The sequence below is a fragment of the Oryx dammah genome, unplaced genomic scaffold, assembly GCF_014754425.2.
Source record: "Oryx dammah isolate SB20612 unplaced genomic scaffold, SCBI_Odam_1.1 HiC_scaffold_4, whole genome shotgun sequence".
Lineage (NCBI taxonomy): Eukaryota > Metazoa > Chordata > Mammalia > Artiodactyla > Bovidae > Oryx > Oryx dammah.
In genome coordinates, this window is record NW_024070188.1 from 720,438 (window position 1) to 742,976 (window position 22,539).

The 22,539-nt window shown below is 39.5% G+C and overlaps 1 protein-coding gene across 1 annotated transcript in view; it reads left to right on the forward strand.

The window, feature by feature from the left end:
• Positions 1 to 20,880, forward strand: part of LOC120862891 (CD109 antigen-like) — a 143,541-nt gene extending 122,661 nt beyond the window's left edge. The window contains exons 29-33 of the mRNA XM_040239044.1: positions 3,799 to 3,864; positions 6,177 to 6,319; positions 11,361 to 11,508; positions 13,865 to 13,967; positions 15,902 to 20,880. Coding sequence (XP_040094978.1) covers positions 3,799 to 3,864; positions 6,177 to 6,319; positions 11,361 to 11,508; positions 13,865 to 13,967; positions 15,902 to 16,080 — 639 coding nt within the window. The 3' untranslated portion in view covers positions 16,081 to 20,880. The remainder of the gene's footprint in view (positions 1 to 3,798; positions 3,865 to 6,176; positions 6,320 to 11,360; positions 11,509 to 13,864; positions 13,968 to 15,901) is intronic.
• Positions 20,881 to 22,539: the final 1,659 nt, after the last annotated feature.

Sequence of the window (22,539 nt, forward strand, 5' to 3'; positions counted from 1 at the left end):
TCTTCTAGGTCCTTGTTAAACCTTTCTTGCATCTTCTCAATCCTTGTCTCTAGGCTATTTATCTGTGATTCCATTTTGATTTCAAGATTTTGGATCATTTTCACTATCAATATTCGGAACTCTTTCTCAGGTAGATTCCCTATCTCCTCCTCTTTTGTTTGGTTTGGTGGGCATTTCTCCTGTTCCTTTACTTGCTGAGTATTCCTCTGTCTCTTCATCTTGGTTATATTGCTGCGTTTGGGATGGCCTTTTTATATTCTGGTAATTTGTGGAGTTCTCTTTATTGTGGAGCTTCCTCACTGTGGGTGGGGTTGTATCAGTGGCTTGTCAAGGTTTCCTGGTTAGGGAGGCTTGTGTTGGAGGTCTGGTGGGTGGAGCTGGGTTTCTTCTCTCTGGAGTGCAGTGGAGTGACCAGTAATGGGTTATGGTCTAAAGTTTTGGAGTAACTTTGAGCTCCCTGTATATTGAAACTCATGGGTGTGTTCCTGTGTTGCTGGAGAATTTGTGTGATATGTCTTGCTCTGAAACTTGTTGGCCCTTGGGTGGAGCTTTGTTTCAGTATAGGTATGGAGGCATTTGATGAGCTCCTATTGCTTAATGTTCCCTGAATTCAGGAGTTCTCTGATGTTCTCAAGCTTTGGACTTAAGCCTCCTGCTTCTGGTTTTCGGTTTTATTTTTACAGTGGTCTCTAGACTTCTCCATCTATACAGCACGGATGATAAAACATCTAGGTTAAAGATGAAAGGTTTCTCCACATTGAGGGACACCCAGAGAGGTTCACTGGGTTACATGGAGAAGAGAAGAGGGAGGGGGTAGTTAGAGGTGACTGGAATGAGATGTGGTGAGATCAAAAGAGGAGAGAGCAAACTAGTCAATAGTCACTTCCTTATGTGCGCTCCATGGTCTGGACCACTCAGAGGTATTCATGGAGTTATACAGGGAAGAGGAGAGGGAGGAAGTAGACAGAGGTGGCCAGGAGGGTAAGAGAGAGGAATGAAAAGGAGAGAGACAAGTCCAGCCAGTAATCAGTTCCTTAGGTGTTCTCCACCATCTAGAACACACAGAGAATCACAGAGTTGGATATAGAAGAGATGGGGGAGGGGGGGGGAGAAGAGACAGAGGCCACCTGGTGGAGAAAAAGGAGAGTCCAAAGGAGGAGAGAGTGGTCAAGCCAGTAATCTCGCTGTCAGGTAAAACTGGGTTTTGAAATGTACAAAATTGACAACAAAAACCGAAAAGCAAAGATTAAAAACCTAGAGTAGAGTTTGGATTTTCAAAAATACAATATTAAAGAGAAGAAGCAGAAGGAAGAAAGAGAAAAAAAAAAGAAAGAAAGAAAAAAGAAAAAAATCAAAACACAAGATTAAAAAAGAAATACCAACAACAACCACACAAAGACTATATATGGTGTTTGCCTTAAAAAAGTAGAGTCTTTTTTTTTTGAAAAGCAATAGTAAGTTATAGAAATAAAAAGTAGAGAAATAGAAGACTTAACAAGTAAAAAAAAAGTTAGAAAAAAAAAGAAAAAAAATAAGGAACGATTGTAAAAATAGTGAAGATATATCTGGCCCTTCTCTGATGTTGTGGACCGTGTGGGGTCACTTCCAAGGCAGTTCCCTCTGTTTAACTTCTTCTGTTTGCTGGTCTCTTCAGTGTCTGAATTCCGTCCTGACCAGGGGGGCGGTGTTGGACACTTTTTTTTTTTTTTTTAGGCTCACTAGTTCAGTCGCGCTGTGGGGAGGGGGGGATGCTGTTTTTGAAGACAATGATCTGCTTTTCTGGTTGCTTGATGTCCTCTGCCTGCATTCAGAGGTTGTTTTGTGGAGTTTGCTCCACGTTGAAATGATCTTTTGAGGAATTTGTGAGGGAGAAAGTGGTCTTCCCTTCCTATTCCTCTGCCATCTTAGGACCGCCCCGTTTGCAAAGATTTAGAAAAGGCAAAAACATAGGTCCTGTCGTATTGGGAGATGAATGAATACCCTTTGAGCTCCTACTGTTTGCAGACCCTGTGCCAAATTTCTTTATGTGTGTTAAATTGTATTTACTTTTCAAACCAAGACTGAGAAGCAAGTACTTTTATCCCCACTATACATATTATAAAACCGAGGCTAAGGGAGTTTAAGTAACTTGCCCACAATCATGTTGCTGGTAACAGTAGAGCTAAAATTTGAACCCATTGTTTCAAAGACCATGTTCCTTTTGGTTGTACCACATTCCTCTTAGGAGTTGATAGAACCAGTAGTAGAATTTTTTCCTTAAAAATGGGATTAAGGACTGTACTAGACCCTAACTTTATTCCCTTGACTAACCTTGCAGGAAGTTGAGGGTAATGGAGGAAAGCAGTGACTTCAAGACTAGAACCTGAGGGAGAAGGGGTGATAGCAAAGGAAAAGGAAGGAATAGTGTTGGTCCAGGTCAGTGATGGCATTTTACTGTGTTCTCAGAAAGGCCAGGGACTTGGATGCTAAGGGAGGCTTGAGGTGGAAGGGGTGACTTGTTTCTTATCTTTCTTGCTCCAGTCCCTACAGAAGGGCTTCCATAGCACTAATGTGTACTTCCTCTGCCTTCACCCCTCGTATCTGCTTTACCCATGAGTTTTGACTTGTGGGGCTGTGTAAAGTTCTTTTTTTAAAAACAATTATACCCCAAAATACCCTTTATTAATCTTGTATCAGTACTGGACTGTATTTTCAACTTTTTGCTTTTAATTTCCTACCATGCCTGATTCAGGTCTAAAGAAAATACTTATTTACTGTTTAACATTTGTGGGAGGGAGTAAGGTGAGTGGGGAAGGAAGGAGGATTTTATTGACTTGAAAAATAATTGTGTGAAGCCTTCTATTACACACAAGATGAAGCAGCAATTTGATTCATGTGCATTTTTGATTAAATAGGGTAGAGGAAAAAACACAGAGTCTATTTCGGCATTATGGAGAGTAATTGTTTGAACTGTATTTTTTTTTTTTGAATATGTATTTTTTATTTGTTGAACGATAACATTTCAGGCTACAGAGTATTAATTTCCATGATGCTAATTAAAACCAGCACATGTGTATTTAAGTGATTTGTCTAGACAAAGAAATAGGCAAGCTGCAATCTATTCTTTTTTATGGAATAATCAGTTTTCTTCAATTTAAAAAAAAAGAAAAAGAAGTGTGTGATCATAACATTTTGTTTACAACTTGCTAATAATCATTATTATTTTGTGGATTCTTGTTTATCTAATTTTCATATGTCTGAAGGTAATTTAAACCATGAACAGAAATTAGTAACATTTTTAAAAACACTGACCATAATTCTGTATATTTACATACCAATGAAATTATTTGCAGAAGAGTATTTTTAATTGTCAAAACATATATAGGGTATTAATTTTATCATAGTAATTATTATTTATCATCATCAAAATTGACTTTCAAAGTGACCTGTGTAAAAGAAGTCCTTTTTTTAAATTAAATTTTTAAAGGACTTTGTTATTGGAGTATAATTGCTTTACAATGCTATGTTTCTACTGTACAACAAAGTGAATTAGCTACATGTGTACATATATCCCCTCTCTCTTGAGCTTCTCCCTGCAACAATCTCACTCCTCTAGGTTATCCCAGACCTAGATGGGCTCCCTGTGCTGTACAGCAGCTCAGAAAATACACTAGCTGCGTATTTTCCATGTAAAGTTGTTAGAGCTTTAGCGTGCAGACAGCTCACATTCCTGATGAGGGAAAACAGTGGTCTGTGCTGGTTGGGAGGACCTGGATATGGATACTTAGCCTTATTTACTTTTTTCTCACTTTTATTCAGCTTGCTGTAGTACAGCCAACTGCAGTTAATATTTCTGCACATGGTTTTGGATATGCTATTTGTCAGGTATGTAATAATGTTTATTTATTGTTTTGTTAAATATGACTTGCTATAATAATTCTTTGGTTTGAGGCACTGATAAATCTTTAACTTAGATGACAAAATTATTAAAGGTTTATTTCCATCACAGTAAAATAAATAACTATCTTTAAAAAAAAGTGTTAGAGCTATTACTGCCTAGTGACTGGACTAGCAACTATATGACTTAATGTGTCAGAAGAATATTTCTTGAGTATTAAATACTTTTTGAGGTGAGGGTTAAAATCCTCCAGTATGAGTCATGTGAATTGTTGGGAACTCTCACCTTTTTTTTGTCAAAATATAGCTCAGACCTAATGCTGGGTAGAGTTTCTATTGTGACTTGATAAATATGTAGCGTTTTACTTACCATTTCTTAATATACATGTAACAGGATGAAGGTCAACATGGTATTATAAGTAATTGACTTGAAGATAGGAAATGTGTCCCTTTGATGTAAATTTTTATATTATTGTAAATAAAACAATTAGAGCATAATATGTTCAGTGCTCTACTATAGGAAGAAAATTCAAAGAAATCTACCCTTTATGGTGTAACTGGAATACAGTTAAATGGAGGTAGTATATAAAATACTGAATGGAAATTATTTTACTTAATAATACATGAAAATCATGGGGACTTAAAATCCATTTTGCATCCCAATAACATGGTTATAAGTCCCCATGATTTTCATGTATTATGTACTTGGTTACAAAAAACAAACCAAACAAACCCTGACAGCTTTACTGAGAAAGTTGTTTAGTCGCTAAGTCGGGTCCGACTCTTTTACGACCCCCGTGGACGGTAGTCCGCCAGGCTGCTCTGTCCATGTGGGATTTCCCAGGGACACTGGATTGGGTTGCTGTTTCCTTTTCCAGGGGATCTTCCCAACCCAGGGATTGAACCCGTGTCTCCTGCATTGGCAGGTGGATTCTTTACCACTTAGCCACCAGGGAGGCCCTGAGAAAGTTTTTTAAAAAGACTGTTATAGAGAAAAGATACTTTTTCAAAAACCAGCACAACTATCCTGGTTGAGAGAACAGATGCTTTTGCCAAGACACAATGCTTAGGGCACATGGTCAGATATAATTTGGAAACTTAAAAATAATGTGAAGATTATTTTGTATAATACTCAAAATACAGTAAATGTTTTCTTTTAATCAGGGGAAAAATCACAATTAAAAGGAACAGTATTCAATGAAAAGGATAGAAAGAGGAAAGAGTGAATATATTTGTATTGGTCTTTACCAACAAAGACCATGTGAAAATACTCATTCTCAATCTATCTTTTGATGTGAATAATAAATCCAAAAGTAAATACACAGGATATTTTAGATAAGCTTGAAAAATTATACGTACTTAAACCACCAAATTGGTTTGAATACATTCTTGATAAACAAAATATAGATAAATTACTATATAGATAAAGTCAAATGATTTTTATATGAGGTCTGAGGACACAGCAGTAAATTTGGTACCTACTGGTCAGAATGTTCACCAGTTGTGTGTCTGTATCAACATGAAGAAAACAAAAGGTAGGGACCAATAGGTACTTCTTGTAATGGAGAAGAAAATTGCAAAAAAGCTGGTTATCCAGAAATAGGTATTGACATTTCTTTTAGTTAATGTTTTTGAAAGTGCTCTGGCAAAAGGAGGGCAAGGAAGACTATCAGGTTTGCAGTAATGTTGACCCCTTTTGAGTGATAAAAAGCAAAGCTGTTTTTTGGAAACAAACTGCCAGATTTCTTGTATATAAAGACCCACTTGACTTGAAATCCATCACTTATTTTATCATCTTTGAAAAACATTGTATGATCAAAAAGAAGCCTTAGCCATTGAATAGGTTTCTGTTCCACCAAGGCTTTTGGATAAAGATATTTTGATTTATCTTACCAATAGTTCCAGTTTGTGAAAAATGACTCCAGCTGGACAACAGAGCATAGAAATTAGTGGATACTTTCAAGAAACTTGGCAATAGTTTAGCTTGTTCTCTCATGGGAATGTTTTACAGTATTTGAAAAAAACAATATCTGTGAATATTGTCCATGATGATCTATGAAATTTTGAATATTCCCTAACAATTTTTCTCAATTTTAAAAATCATTGTTTATTAACTTTTATAATTATATTTGTAAATAATGATATTTTGCTAGCTAGTAAAACTAAGATTTTTTTAGATTGAAAATTACAAATTTAGTTGAGTTTATCCCAGTGAATCATTACTTAATTTTTAGAATATATAATTAAACCAGTTTATTGCTAATGACTTATTACTTATGCTTCTTTGTTACTTATTGCAGCTTAATGTTATTTATAATGTGAAAAATTCCAAATCTTCTATAAGCCGAAGATCTATCGAAGATCAGGAATCATTTGACCTAGATGTTGCTGTAAAAGATAATAAAGATGATGTCAATCACTTGGATTTGAATGTGTGCACAAGGTTGGTATCTAAGTCCTCCTTCTTTCTCCTTAAAACATAGATGTGAATATTTAATTAAATATATATGGCTATTTATGGAGAAGGAAATGGCAACCTACTCCAACATTGTTGTTTGGAAAATTCCATTGACAAAGGAGCCTGGTGGGCTACAGTCCTTGGGTCATAAAGAGTCAGACACGACTGAAGTGACACAGCAGTAGCATATGACTATTTATATATTTAATTATATAACTATATAGTTATCTAACTATAGCACTATAAGGAGTTATATTTAGCAGAGATTTCAGTTACACAGTACACTTCTGATTACAAACTAGAATGCTAATTGTATTTAAGCCTTTCTCCACATGCCAAAATTATCAATATTTGCAATTTTTTCTTGTATTTGTAATAAGCTCTAATAGAAAAGTTTAATAAAACTCAGGTTTAATTTATAAAAACTTTAATTGTCATTTAGTCACTCAATCATGTCTGATTCTTTGCGACCCCATGGGCTGCAGCACACCAGGCTTCCCTGTCCATTACCAGGTCCTGGAGTTTGTTCAAACTCATGTCCATTGAATTGGTGATATTGTCCAACCATCTCACCCTCTGTCATCCCCTTCTCTTCCTGCCTTCAGTTCTTCCCAGCATCAGGGTCTTTTCCAGTGAGCTGGATCTTTGCATCAGGTAGCCCAAGTATTGGAGCTTCAGCTTCAGCATCAGCCCTTCCAATGAATATTCAGGTTGACTTCCTTTAGGACGGACTGGTTTGACTGCCTTGCTGAACAAGGGACTCTCAAGAGTCTTCTCCAGCACCATAGTTCAAAAGCATCAGGTCTTCGGCACTCAGCCTTTTTTATGGTCCAACTATCACATCTCTACATGACTACTGGAAAAACCATAGCTTTGACTATATGGATCTTTGTTGGCAAAGTGATATTGCTGCTTTAATATGCTACTTAGATTTGTCATAGCTTTTCTTCCAAGGAGCAAGCGTCTTTTAATTTTGTGGCTACAGTCACCATCTGCAGTGATTTTGGAGCCTAAGAAAATAAAGTCTGCCACTATTTCCATTCAAAAACCTTAATGAATCATGATTAATACTCCAGAATAGATTATTTCTTTTCATTGGTCATTTTTCCGTTAAGCAATTATTCCAGATTCACATTTAACTTTTTGTTTTATGCACCTAACTCAGAGCTTCATAAAAGTGTGCAAGTTCAATGAGGAGCCTAGTTTTTTTAGACACAGTGAAATAACTCTGATTTAGAAGATCTTTGCATTGGATATTTAGGCACTTACAGCTTCTGGGAGCATTTAATAAAGTGACTATTAAATTTGGTCTGTGTCCAGAGCATCTGCTGCTGCTGCTGCTAAGTCCCTTCGGTTGTGTCTGACTCTGTGCGACCCCACAGACAGCAGCCCACCAGGCTCCCCCGTCCCTGGGATTCTCCAGGCGAGAACACTGGAGTGGGTGGCCATTTCCTTCCCACCAGAGCATCTGAGGATTTTGTTAAGCAAAAAGTATCCACTTCAAGACTACTGACTTCACAGATTCAGGGTCTGTGAAGCCACCTTCAGCCTTCTTGCTTATTCTGATGCATACAGCAGTTTGAGAGCAACTCCTTCAGGAAGTTCTCGAATCAAGAGACTTGATAGTTTCCTCTTTGTCAGTCTACTGTGGTTAAGCTGGGTGTTACCCTGTTATGCACTGATCTTGACGAGCTGCTGCCTGCCCTTTTAAAATATCCCATAGTGTCTGATTGGGCTTTCCTGGTGGCTCAGACAGTAAAGAATCTGCCTTCAATGTAGGAGACCCAGGTTTCATCACTGGGTCAGGAAGATCCCCTGGAGAAGGGAATGGTTACTGACTTCAGTACCCTTGCCTGGAGAATTACATGGACAGAGGAGCCTGGCGGGAGTTGTCCATGGGGTTGCGAAGAGTCAGACATGACTGAAGGGCGAACACTTACTTACTATCGCATCTGATTGACCTTGGACTCTTGGTGGGCTGGATGTCACTGATGTGATGCTGAGCCTCCAGGTCCTCCTAAGGTCATCTCTAGGTGTTCCTCCAGGTGGCCAGTCTTCTTAGCCATTGCCTGAACCCAGTCTTTTTCATTACTGCTACCATTCCTACTATCTTGGGTCTCCTTGTTCCTGATTTTAGTATAAATTACCACATGTGTTTGCCCCCTTCCTCACCTATTTGGGCATTTTGAACCAGCAGCACGGGGATATCAGAATCTCTGCAGTGGCTTCCTTTTTAGCTGAGAAAATAGGACTCCCATTATACTCCACTAAGATTGAAACTGGGCTCTGTTCCAGAATAACAACATCAAGTTATTATTATTATTATTTAAACAACACCCACCCGCATTTGGGCTTCCCCAGTAGCTCAGGCAGTAAAGAATCCGCCTGCAATGCGGGAGACCTGGGTTTGATCCCTGGGTTGGGAAGATCCCCTGGAGGAGGGCATGGCAACCCACTCCAGTATTCTTGCCTGGAGAATCCCCATGGACAGAGGAGCCTGGCGGGCTAGTGTCCATGGTGTCGCAAAGAGTTGGATACAACTGAGTGACTAAGCACAGCACAGTATCTGCATTTATCACAAACTTACATGCTAGGCATTGCACCATGACTTGCACATGCAACTCGTTTAATCCTTAGAGTTATTCTATAAAGTTGGTACTATTATTATCCCTGCTTTTCTCATTCACTCCTTTAGTCATTCATTCACTCAGTAAATAAATATTGGCTGAGTTTCCACTATGTAGTGTCAGGATTTGGAATATTAAGGTTAGCCAAAAAGATATAGCCTTATCTTCACATTTGAAAGAGGAGACAAAAATTAATAAAAATGATTCCTGAAAACAATGTTACTGATCTGGCTGCTGGCTGTTTAGAAATCAATATCCAAGAGACAGTTGCTGGTCAAAAGGAAAGACGCTTTAATAAGAAAAACTAGCAGTCTGGGGAGAAGGTGGACTCATGTCCTGAGACCAGCCCTGAGGATTCTGCTCAGTAGTAATGGTTTTTAGAGGGAAACTGGGAAAACAGTCTCAGTCAGTCATTGAGATGGGAGTCAGAGCCATCACCACCTCGCCCTGCACGCAGGTTTGTTGACGTCTTATGATCTTCCTCTAGGTGCTGTCTTGTTCACACATTTTGTTCATGAGATTACTAAAGAAGCTAGGGAAGAGATCTGGCCATCTGTTAATGATTTATTCTTCATTTGTACTCCTTTGATCTATGGAAAGAACCAACAGGTTAGGCAAGATACTGTGTGATCAAAAGATTTGAGAAGTGTGCTTGGGCCAGAGGTGAGCAGAACGTGGGGGTGCCTGGTTTAAGGTTAATCACAATACAGCTTTGCTAAAATGACAAGAAAAGAGCTTTCCTGAGGAGGGTGGTTTCCTGCAAGGAGCTGCCTAGAGCAAGTCAATAAAATTCTAGTTTTGAAAAGGGAAAATTGCTCTTATGGGGCAATGAGATGGATTTTACCTCTTAGGGAGGTCAGGTGAAGACACAGAAGTGAAACTGAGATTCAGACCATGATGGGGCTTCACTATAAGGGGCTCAGGTAAAAATGCAGGATTCCAAATCTTCTTCCAGCATCAGGAGTCAGATGGGCAACAAACTTTGCTATGTAGAGGACATCTATATCTTGTGTGTGTGTGTGTATGTGTGTAGGATCTGGAGAAGGTAAGTGTTTTAATCAGGGTTGGGGGCTTTATAAAAAGGATTTAGATGTTACAACTAGTTTTCTGAGAAAAATCTGCTATGAAATACAAATAGCATTCTAAATGAATTCTTTCAGTGACACTTTATAAAAAGAAAAACTGGTGTTTCAGGCACTTTATTCTCGTCAGTAAGGTCCAAGCTCTTACTCACCTCAGACAGGGTTTCTCTGTGGCATGGCAGTTTAACAAATTCTGCCTCTGGCTGGTGGAAAGACCAGGTCAGCTAAGGCACTTCTGATGATACACTGCAGTCATCAAATCTAGGCAGGTTGGCTGTTTTTCTCGTCTCTAAAACCCTTCCAATTTTAATGCCCATATTGGTTTTCAACAGCATCTCTTCTTGAGCACATTACCAGCAGATGGTTTTGACTGCCTGGGGTTGCCAGCCAGCCACAGTTAGCACTTGTACTGTATGACTTTTCAATCAGTCATGTTTGGCAGGCATCAGTTTGCTGCTTTGAAAAGCAAGTTTTTCTACTGGCCCTTCTTGCTTTTGCCATTTAAAGGACAACAGGAACTTAACTGAATGATGCTGAGACTTCCACCTTGGAGACAAACTGCTTTCCGTAACGACACTGGGCTCCTTCAGATCCAAAGTAAAAGCTCTTGTCACCTAGTCTTTTTTTAGAAAAAATTTATTTTAAAGGAGACAAAACATTGTTGGTGCCCAGATGCTTTGATGCTTACAATGTGTAGAGCAGGGTTAGAAAACAAGCAGTGTAATAAAACTTCCCTGGGCTTGTCATTCTCCCAAGGTGACCAAAGAAAATCCAAAATTTGCACCAAGTATGTGGGAGAAGAAAGGGAAGGACCTTCCCTACTGGATCTTCTTTTTCTAAAACCAGATGAAGAAAAGGTTGTTGAAGACTTGGCCGCCATCTCCTGCTAACTGGTCAAATGATGCCTCTTTTTCAGTTCCTAGCCTTGAGCCGGGGAACTTAGTGCAGTCCACTTTGGAGAAAATGAAAAATGCAGTGCGGTTTGGAATCAACCACTGGAAAACAGAGTTGCCTGCTGAAGGGGCAAAGGCTGCCCTCATTACAGCCCAGGGCCTAAGCCAGCTGCGTTGTAGGCATTTCATGTTGGCGGACAGGTGGACCCACTGTTCTCTTCCTCACGTGGTTGAAACTTATAGGAATTTCAGACCTGTAAAGAAAGGGTTACCTTTTTACAGTTTTCTACAGTAACTTATTTCAACGAAACAATACATATTTGGAATAACACTTGGCAGTTTTAGTTTCTATAAGAAGATAGCTTGCCAACAGCTGTAGGTTTTTCCTAAAGGGTTTTTGTCTCTCCTGTCATCCTTGACTTAGGTTTCTGGGCCCAGCCAGAAGCGGCATGGCCCTTATGGAAGTCAACCTGCTCAGTGGTTTTACTGTGTCCTCGGATGCCATTCCCCTGAGTGATACGGTGAAAAAAGTAGAACATGACCATGGGAAACTCAACCTCTACTTAGACTCTGTAAGTAATGAAACCTAAGTTTCACCTCGGTAACCACTGACAGCACCACTCTTTACTGTGTTCAGAAGCACTTTTATTATGTTTTCTTTATGTCATTATTTTGGCTTTTGGTGTCCCTGAGTGACTTTCACATGGCAACCATCTATTGTCAACACTAACAAGACATTATTATAAAATTAAAGAGAATTACTATTAATGATGAGCCTAATAAAAGTCTTGATAATGAAGTTGTTACTTTATACCAGATGTCCAACACAGAAATTGTTGTGATATGTTTTCCAAAATATAGTCCAGATCTCAAATAGGGAACTCCTGTGCTTCAAGGAATTGCTGAACATATTTATTTAAATGCTGCTGATGGTGAAAGCTTTAGTTACATGTTTTAAAACGCTCATGAGGGACTTCCCTAGTGGTTCAGTGGTTAAGAATCCTCCTGCCAATGCAAGGGACCCAGGTTCCATCCTTGGTCTGGAACTAGGATCCCACATGCCACGGGGCAATATGTGCCACAGTTCCTGAGCCCACGTTCTAGAGCCCACAAGCTGCAACCGGAGAGAAGCCTGAGTCACCCAGAGTTGGTGCTCTGCAATAAGAGAAGCCGCTGCAACGAGAAGTGCACATCCCAACTGGAGAGGAGCCCCTGCTCGCCACGGCTAGAGAAAGCCCGCAGCAGCAGTGAAGACCCAGTGCAGGGGGCTTTCATGAGAGAAAAAGCGTTTAATACATCCCAGAGGGTTAACATTCCTGCACTGAAAAGTTAGCTGCTTGAACATAGAATATTCTCAGAGGTTTGGTCTTTACAGAAAATCATTATATAATATAATTATATTATTTTCATGTACTCTTCCTATTGCTGTATGAAAATTACTGATTCAGGAATAAGGTGCATAAAATATTGTGAGAAAGATTAGTGTGGAATTCAAGACTCTACTTGTTATGTCTCAAAACTGCTGCCACTTAAGTTTATTCTTCTGACATCTGCATGAAATTTATATGTGGAGTTGAAATTGAGTTTTAAGTGTTCTTAGGATTTCATGTCAGAGAAGGCAATGGCACCCCACTCCAGTACTCTTGCCTGGAAAATCCCATGGACTGAGGAGCCTGGAAGGCTGCAGTCCATGGGGTCGCTGAGGGTCGGACCCGACTGAGCGACTTCACTTTCACTTTTCACTTTCATGCATTGGAGAAGGAAATGGCAACCCACTCCAGTGTTCTTGCCTGGAGAATCCCAGGGATGGGGGAGCCTGGTGGGCTGCCATCTATGGGGTCGCACAGAGTCAGACACGACTGAAGTGACTTAGCAGCAGCAGCAGCAACATGAAATCCTGCTGCTGCTGCTAAGTCACTTCAGTCGTGTCTGACTCTGTGCGACCCCATAGATGGCCTATAGATGCCATAGACGTAAGCCCACCAGGCTTATGAGGGGGGAATACGTATGTTTCTTATTTCAGTTTTGCAAAGTGTGAATCAGAATTATATTGCTTTAGCAGTGACTCTACTTTTAAAAAGCTAGTTCCTAAATATTCTCCTTGTTTTAAGACTTCAAAAACTACTTTGGTTATAAAGCTGTTAAAATGAATTCAAAGTCTCTCTGCTGTTCAGTAATTTCCATATATTAAATAGTGCTTGACAGTCATGGACCTAATTTAGGGTTTAAAAAATGCATTTAATGTTTATATATTTAATAATGTAATTAGGTTTGGAGTTTGTCCTGTGTCTGTGATGTTCTTGTTAATGGCTAGTTTTACTGTCTGTTACATTTTGACTGATTGACTTTTTGCTTCCTGCTAATTGGTATGTAATGAAATGTTTGAAGGAATGTATTAATTTCAGATTACTTAACTAGTATTTTTTGCCAGATTGGCATTAAGTATCTTACCTGGAGGCAAAGAGGCTGGCCTTTTGTACCTTACTGGTTGGGGGCTATGCCCCCCTGACTCTGAGGTTACTTCACTTAGTGGATGAGGTGACTCCTATGAGCTGAGGGTGATTCTTCAGAGAAGGGGTCTGGGGTGAGTCAGTAGCAGCAACCAGGATGGGGTGCAAGGCTGAGAGAGGGTTTTTGGTGAAGCACCAAGACCAGGGGCATGCACCTTGGGCTCCTGCATCCTTGACCACTCTAATTCTCAGTATCTGTTTCAGTAAAATGGAAGTAAGAACCATACCGATCATGCAAAGATTGTTTTACAAAACAAATGATGTGATTTATGTAAAGTGCTTACCATAGTACTGGGTGTGTAGCAATGCTCCCTAAATGTTAATTTCTATAACTGTTTGATAAATGATAAGAGAAAGAAATGTCTTTTATCATGAACACAGTCTGCCACCTCTTTAAAAGTCTTCTGTATTTTTCAAGGTAAATGAAACCCAGTTTTGTGTTGATATTCCTGCTGTGAGAAGCTTTAGAGTGTCAAATACACAAGATGCTTCAGTGTCCATAGTGGACTACTATGAACCAAGTAAGTGTGTTCTGGAGTTCCCAGTACTTCAGGAGTTAAGCCAGGCATTCATTCATTCATTCAAAGTGACCATCTATTGGATTAGCTTTGTGGGGGAGGGTGTAGTTGAGGAGGTGAAGGAGGTGGTGCAGCAGGTGAGCTTTCCATTTAAATGAAAACAATGGATAATTTACAAAATATAATCACAAGATAGCACTTTGCATATATTAAAATGATGTTTTTGCTCATAATATTTTAGGTTTTCAACTTACAGTTAAAACAACAAACCTGATGCAGGGAGTCCAGTTATGTTCAGTTCCCAAGGTTGTTTCATTGTTCCAAGCACCTGCTCCATCTGGTTCTGGTTTTAAAACAAGACTTCTTCAGGGGAGAATGTGAACACCATCCGTGTTGGCAAACCTCAGTGGAGTTTAGCTGTTTCTTCACTGAGGGAGATTGTTTTGGTAAAATGTATTTATTATAACAGATTTTTTTATCATTTCAAGAAAAATATAGTCTGAAAAAGGACTTGAGCTTCTTGATTTTACTGGTAACTTTTACTTTATAAAGTATTAGAAGTTTAGAATGTGAAAGGAGAGATCTGGTTTGCAGATCATCTAAGCTGATCAGGACAAATCTCCGTTCAGTCAGGGAGTGACTTTTTTTGTCAGTGTGAGACCTGCAGGCTAATGTTTCTGCTTGTAATCACATTCATCCTGAATAAGCACCCCTAGCGGCTCAGAATCATCAGAATGCATGAGAATCGTGAACATTTTCATGTCCCAGGCAGTTGTAGATAATTACATTTTAGAGTACGAGGAACCTGTCCATATGGTTGGAAGTCTTCACAGGGTATTCAAGAGGTAGCACCACCTTGCTCTCCTCCTAAGTCAACAAGCCAGTTCCTCTCATCTTTTGCTTCCTGTTGGAGTTGGGGTAGAGCATTCACCCAGTTCTTGTGGGACATTCTGGGGACAAACTGATGCAGCATTTTTTTTTTTTTTTTTGGTGAAAGGATGAAACACTCAGCTAGAGACTCAGTGACAAAATAATGAATTTATCCAAATTTCTTATTTAATAACCTAGTTGAAAGATTCTCCAGTTGATATTTCTCAGGTGTATGGAGAACATTTTAAATATATAAGAAGCAAAAAAGATTCAGTCTCTGTAAAGTTTTTTTTGTGGAAAATGACTTATGTATTGGGGGGCATTTAAAATGAAAACATGGGTAAGATCAGGATAATAAAACCCATTCTGAAAAACCCTAGAGTCAGAAAGCATATTTATAAAATTTAAAACAATGTAAAACCATGAAGGAAGTTGGTAATAGAAAGTTTCTTAAAAACTGTAAAAATAAAAATCATTTATGCTTTATAGTGAGTTTATTATAATGCTATTGGTGCTTTATCTAATTTTTTAAAATATTAGGTTGTACTATAAAATTTACTCAAGTTCAGTAGTTTTAGAGACTATGTGCTTAACATTTTAAGACACTGAAACGAGGCATGACACAGAGTTCTTTTCATATTTTTGCATTTTAAAATAAAGTCCACGTAAATATATTTCTCTTCAGTAGTTCTAATGATTAGAACTTTACTTGAAGGCATAGAAAATGTCATCCAAAAATGAACTCTCAAGGAGATTAAAACATCCAGGAAGAGTTTCAGGTTGCACTTGACCTGAGCTGTGCAGCTAGGGTCTGTTTTTTTCTCTTTTAATGCCGGCCAGCTGCTGGTGGTACAGAAACGGGACTTGAAAGCACTGTTTCTCTCTTGGCCTTGCTTCGCAGTTTGGGCTCCTTGTGAGCAGTTTTGCTGTTTTTCTTGTAAAGAAAACTAAAATTATGTGAAGAACGGAAAACTCAGAAAAGTGTATCCAAAGGCACTTACGTTTTGGCAGAGTACCTGTTTCTAAACGCAGGAGGCATCTAAAGCAACGTCTGCCTCTTTGAACAGGGCGGCGAGCCGTGAGAAGCTACAACTCCAGAGCGCAGCTGACCTCCTGTGACCTCTGCGGGGATGCGCTCGCCTGCGGCCCCTGCGACCGCGCCGCCTCGGCCCGCCTCCCGCGCCTGACCGCCGGCCTCCTCCTGCTCTGCCTCGCGCTTCTGTTCTCCTTGCAGCGTTGGCCGTGATTTGATTCCTGAAGACTCCGTGAAACACTTGCATTTCCAAAAGCCACATGCGACTGTCTTGTCTTCATAATCAGATATTACCTCTGTTTAGAAAAATCAGTGTTTTTCTTTTTATGAGTTGGGAGAGGGGTAGAAGTGGGGGAGACGTATTAATAACAACAGGTCCTTCTATGTGTCGCTGCATAGACTCCCCCCTGACTTCTGTGTGGAACAAAAATAAGGATTATTGCAGCTGTATTCTCTTATTTCCCCCTCTTAAAATCTTTTAGGATTTTTTTGGAGGTGTTGTTTTCTCCAGAATAAATGCATTATTTTAGATGATTCTTTTCATTTTCTAGAAGAAATGAGTTAGCCTGGATTCTTAAGCACTGCTATATGTCAGTCTCTGCTTTAGCAGTAACGGTGAAACAAGCCCAGGGGAAGAGCTTGTTCTGTGCCTTCTGTATCTACCACAAACCCCTGCCCACCCCACCCACCCCAGCGGTCTCAGTGCTGTGCTCTGCTGTGCTAAGTCGCTTCAGTCCTGTGTGACTCGTTTTGATCCTATGAACCCGCCAGGCTCCTCTGTCCGTGGGATTCTCCAGGCAAAAATACTGGAGTGGGTTGCCATGCCCTCCTCCAGAGGATCTTCCCCACCCAGGGATTGAACCCATGTCTCCTGCATTGGCAGACAGGTCCTTTCCCACTAGTGCCTCCTGGGAAGCCCATGGTCTCAGAACATCTTTCTTGATCAAATATAGTGTTTTTCTTTAGGATGGAGGTGGTGATTTTTCTTTTTTAAAGGATAATGATGATGTTCTACTTCAGATGTAGTCACATACCCGATCCCTTGCTTTTTGCCTGTTTTCCCTCTGGAGGGAAGCAGAGAGACTGGGCTTTACTGTGCTGCCCATGGCTCAGAGGTTGAGGTCACTGGGAAGTGATCAGAGGAGCCCTGGGTGATTTTCTCTGTGTACCCAGCCTCCAGCCCCCCACACAGGCTTTGTTCAGGCTGAGGGTCAGAGAGCATTGCCACACGTGCCTTATGGGACTTGGACAGGAAGATCCTAGACCAGGAGACACGTGAGTCATGGGCAATGCTCAGTTGGAAAGTGAAAGTGTTAGTCACTCAGTCATGTCTGACTCTTTACGACCCCATGGACTGTAGCCCACCAGGCTCCTCTGTCCATGGAATTCTCCCCAAGAATGCTGGAGTGGGTAGCCATTCCCTTCTCCTGGGGATTTTCCCAACCGAGGGCTTGAACCTAGGTCTCCTGCATTGCAGGTGGATTCTTTACCATCTGAGCCACCAGGGGGACACAACCAAATCCTGTATGAATTGCAGCAGACTGACCTCCCTGTGGTCTGGGAAAGAAGCTGGGGCTTGATGGGGGTCAGAGAGATGTGAAGTGCTGTACACTGTTGGCCAGGGTCCTGTGGAACCTTCTAGATTCAGGTGTCTGAGCGTCAGATCACCAGCTGTCCACTGACATCTAATGCATGCTCTGAACCTTACAGAAGATTCTTGAATTTTGAGCATCTGGCTCGTTGGTTACCTGGTATTCAGAAGGATAATACTCATTTATGTGAGTGACGTTTTAAAGAAAGATTCCTTTCTTCTCTCTTTCTTGTTTGTCCTCTTTTCTCACCTCTTTCTTTTTTCATTCTTCCTTTCCTTCCCTTCTTTCTTTCTTCTTTCCATTTGAAAAACGTTGAAATATTTTAAGATCTTTTATTAAATCTAAAAAGTGGTTTAATTTTACTCCTAAACCCAGCATTTGTCTCAAGGAGATGTAGAAATGTAATTGTTATGGGCTGCAAAGAAGCTGCGTTATAGTATTTTCAGCTGTTTAGAAATAAATCCAAAATTAAAATATACAAATAATATATTTTAAAGTGAATTTTGAAAAGAATGTTTTTATTTTAGTGAATTTAAAGAAATTACAGTGGAGTGGATATTCATGGATTGCTTATGGATATTTTGGACACAAAGGTAGGAATTACTAATATTCAGGTTTTTAAAGCTTGAAATCTGAATTTAGGAAATAGATTCTTAGACTGTGGTCTATGGAGAGAGAGCAGTTAAATAAAGAAAATTAGGGTATATACTTTCAAGTGGGGAAAAGTTTTTACTTTGTGTTACCCCTCTGAAATAGTCTGATCTGAAAAAGACACTTGGGTTTGGGCCTTCCTGTGTGGGATTTTTGGCTTTTATATGTTAGGACTTCTTTGGTGAAAGTATCTTAAAGTGAACTTGGAGGAGGGTGTTGGCAAAGGATCCTGCCTCCCCAGTCCCGCTGCCCAGAGAAACTCATACTACCCATCAATACCTTTCGATTCTGTAGCTAAAACACTGTTCATACCTGACTTCAAGTATAGAATCTTAGGGAACACAAGAATGGAAAGCCATTGGAAGACGGTGTAGCTTTTTAAAACTATTTCCTCATTTAAAAACTAGAGATCTGATATTTTTTGTGTGAATTATTTCAGAGTTCAGGTTAAACACTTGCCTTGTAACTAATATTTTAATGTATTAAAAATACATTATAGATGTATTAAAATGTATTGAAAGGAGGAGGATGGGATTGAGGAGGAAGAGCTGGAGCGGACGGAGTCGGGAGAGGGTGGTCGGTGGTTGGAGGTGTGTGGGCAGTGGGGATGCCTCTTGGAGGCAGAGTCTGTGACAGCCATGGGCTGGGATGAAAGGGTCCAAAAAAGCCACAGGCATCTGGGTTACAGGAGAGCAGTAGTAGCAGGAATTGACATTATTAACTTTTTTCTGCACTTAGTATGAGTAACAATACTAAAAACCATGTTTTTTGCCTTTTACTTTCCTGATGGTGAAACTTCTCCAGTGCCCTCAATTTCATTTACTGATATAAATCTGAAGTCTCTCCTTCTTTCCTGCTGAGTGGGAACCTCATTATTAAGACACCAGCATATGTTGCTTCTAGTTTTGACTGGCCAGGGGTTCCAGACATGGAATGTTGGGAATAACTAGTAGCCACATAAATTCAATGACAGATCAACGCTATTATATTTGGTTTCAACATGTTACTGCCTTCAGTTATAATTCTAAAAAGGTAATTAAAACCCATTAAAATATGTTGGGTCAATGAAAAAATTCCTCTTATTGTATTGTCCTATTATACTTTATGTTTTTAAAAATACTCTAACAATAACTTTGGTTTGGTATTTTGGTTATATTGTAATTTGTGGAACATTGTGTTAAAATCCAGATATATGCTTATTGCCTAACAGTTTGTTACTTACATATGCAATGCTATATTCTACATGTGGGAATTTTCAGAATTGTACATAGCATAATTCTCCCTGCTTCCATTTTTTGAGCCTGAGTGTAATAATTTTTTTAAAAAAGGTTATATTTAACCATAATTTCTTTTTATGTTAAATTTAGTTACAAATATTCTGGCAACAGAATGCTAGTAATCTTTATTTTGATTATTTTGATCCAGTTCAATTATTTTGATATCATTCATTTTGATATCATTCAACATGTTGACCATCCAGTTTTAAAAATTGGAGCTATGATTTTTCCTTATCATTCTTTAAAGGAGCTGTTTTATTAGTCTTCCAGCATGTAATCTGGAGTTTTTTTGGTAACAACCTCACTTCTAATTTGCTTTATTGAAGTTTAATACTGATTTTTATAAAAATATGTTGTAAATACCTCCTGACAAGGTTCTTTATCACAAAGACAGTACTTACTTGGAGCTCGTTAAGCAGCTCCCATGAATCCAGGTGCCATTACTTATTTGTGGGTGCATCATTTTCTTGCATTTTGTAAATTTGAGAGTTAGTGGACTGACTCTTGGAGAAGCTTCAGAACCTTATATACCCTAAAAATACAAATATATATATATATATATACCCTTATATACCCTAAGAGGCTTCTATTAGAAGAATATTCTATTTTTTGTTTGTTTTCAAATTCCAGTAAAGCCTAGCACATTTAAGAAGTTAAAAATTTCCTGTCATCTACTCAATTGATATTCATGTTAATATTAAATATCTTAAGTTGTATATTGGGAGTAATTTGAGGTGCAGTTATTTTCATCACTACTTTCTTCAGGGAACTAAGCGATAAATATACATTTTTAATGAAGACTATATCAGTTGTGTGTAGGCTTGTTTCAAAACTATCTCTAGCCATTGAGTTGTGTTTTCAGGTGCCTCATCAGAAGACAGTGCCACATGTATCATCTCATAAAATGTTGCGGTTTATTTCAGGAGTTATAATACAGGAAAATAGATATTGCTTGGGTGATTTCTGAGTTTCTCACTTCACAGGACACTTACACATTGGTATGTGTATGTCTTTGTAATAAAGATGATATTGGTACATATTTAAGAAAAATTCCATGTCATGAGGCCGTGATTTACCACTCTTCTGTCAGGGTATTGAATCAGTGGTAGAGGATAGTTCCATGTTCTACTTACAGATCCTTAAGATTTATCTTTGATAGATTTAATAGACTATGGCTCTATTCTGGTCCTTCACACCTTTATGTTTTGGATTTTTACTGAGGTGCAGTTGATGTGGTAGAGTCCATTTCTTCTGTACACAGTAGGCTTTATAAAATTTTATTCATAAATCTATTTTAAGACCTTGTTTGCATATAAGAAGGATACTATTGAAATAAAACATTTTCACAGAAACTAAAGCTTTATGTATTGAACCAGGGTGATTCTGAAAGCTTAAATTTTAAATGTTAGAGTATTGTTATATTGTTAATTATACTTGATTATGTATTCAATAGGAAATCATGCTTTATCAATAAAAATGAAAATTTCCATCGATGTATTACCAGTGCTGTTTTTATTTTATATCATGTGTATAGCACATCTCTTTTACATAAACCTATTTAATGGTGAGGAATGGGATGTCTGAGGGTAGATTTGAGGGGTGATTATTGTTAGATTTTGACATAATGAAGGGAGAGAAACTTGGCCACCAGCTGCCTTCAGCTCCCTCTTCATTCTTTGCAGTTGTTGTTGGAGTGGGATGTGTGGAGAGGTAAGTGATACACAGATGAAAGATGTGAGGTGAGGACTCACTTAGCTTCTGGAAATTATGCAGAAATACAGAATGCATGGGCTTTCCAGATGATGCTAGTGGTAAAGAGTCTGCCTACTAATGCAGGAGACGCGAGAGATGCAGTTTTGATCTCTGGGTTGGGAAGATCCTCTGGAGTAGTAAATGGCAACCGGCTTCAGTGTTCTTGCCTGGAAAATCCCGTGGACAGAGGAGCCTGGTGGGCTGCAGTCCATGGGGCCACAGACTCGAACATGACTGAGTGAGCACATAGAATGCACAGTTTGTATACCCAGGAAGATGGAGGCATGGACTCCTGCATCCACAAAAGTTTCAGGTATATTTTCTGGATTTCTCCTTGGTGTTAACAGTTTTCTTGCCACAAAATTTCTAGGCTTCTGTGAAATGTTAAAGATAGCATGCATGCCTGCACAGTCCGACTCTTTGGGACCCTGTGGGCTGTGGCCCTCCAGACTCTTCTGTCCATGAAATTTTCCAAGTAAGAATACTGGAGCCAGCTGATATTTCCTACTCTAGAGGCTTTTCCTGACCCAGGGATTAAACCCACGTCTTCTGCGTCTGCTGCACTGGTAGGCAGGTTCTTTATCACTGAGCCACCTGGGAAGCCCCCTAAAGACTGTATCAGTTCATTTCAGTTCAGTCGCTCAGTCATGTCCAACTCTTTGCAACCCCATGAATCACAGCACGTCAGGCCTCCCTGTCCATCACCAACTCCCGGATTTCAGTCAAACACGTCCACCGAGTCAGTGATGCCATCCAGCCATCTCATCCTCTGTCGTCCTCTTCTGCTCCTGTCCCCAATCCCTCCCAGCATCAGGGTCTTTCCCAATGAGTCAACTCTTTACATGAGAGTTGGCCAAAGTATTGGAGTTTCAGCTTATTCTCAAGAGTCTTCTCCAACACCACAGTTCAAAAGCATCAATTCTTTGGTGCTCAGCTTTCTTCACAGTCCAACTCTACATCCATACACGACCACAGGAAAAACCATAGCCTTGACTAGACGGACCTTAGTCGGCAAAGTAATGTCTCTGCTTTCGAATATACTGTCTAGGTTGGTCATAACTTTTCTTCCAAGGAGTAAGCGTCTTTGAATTTCATGGCTGCAGTCACCATCTGCAGTGATTTTGGAGCCCCCCAAAATAAAGTCTGACACTGTCTCCACTGTTTCCCCATCTATTTCCCATGAAGTGATGGGACCGGATGCCATGATCTTCATTTTCTGAATGTTGAGCTTTAGGCCAACTTTTTCACTCTCCTCTTTCACTTTCATCAAGAGGCTTTTTAGTTCCTCTTCACTTTCTGCCATAAGGGTGGTGTCTTCTGCATATCAGGTTATTGATATTTCTCCCGGCAATCTTGATTCCAGCTTGTGTTTCTTCCAGCCCAGCATTTCTCATGATGTA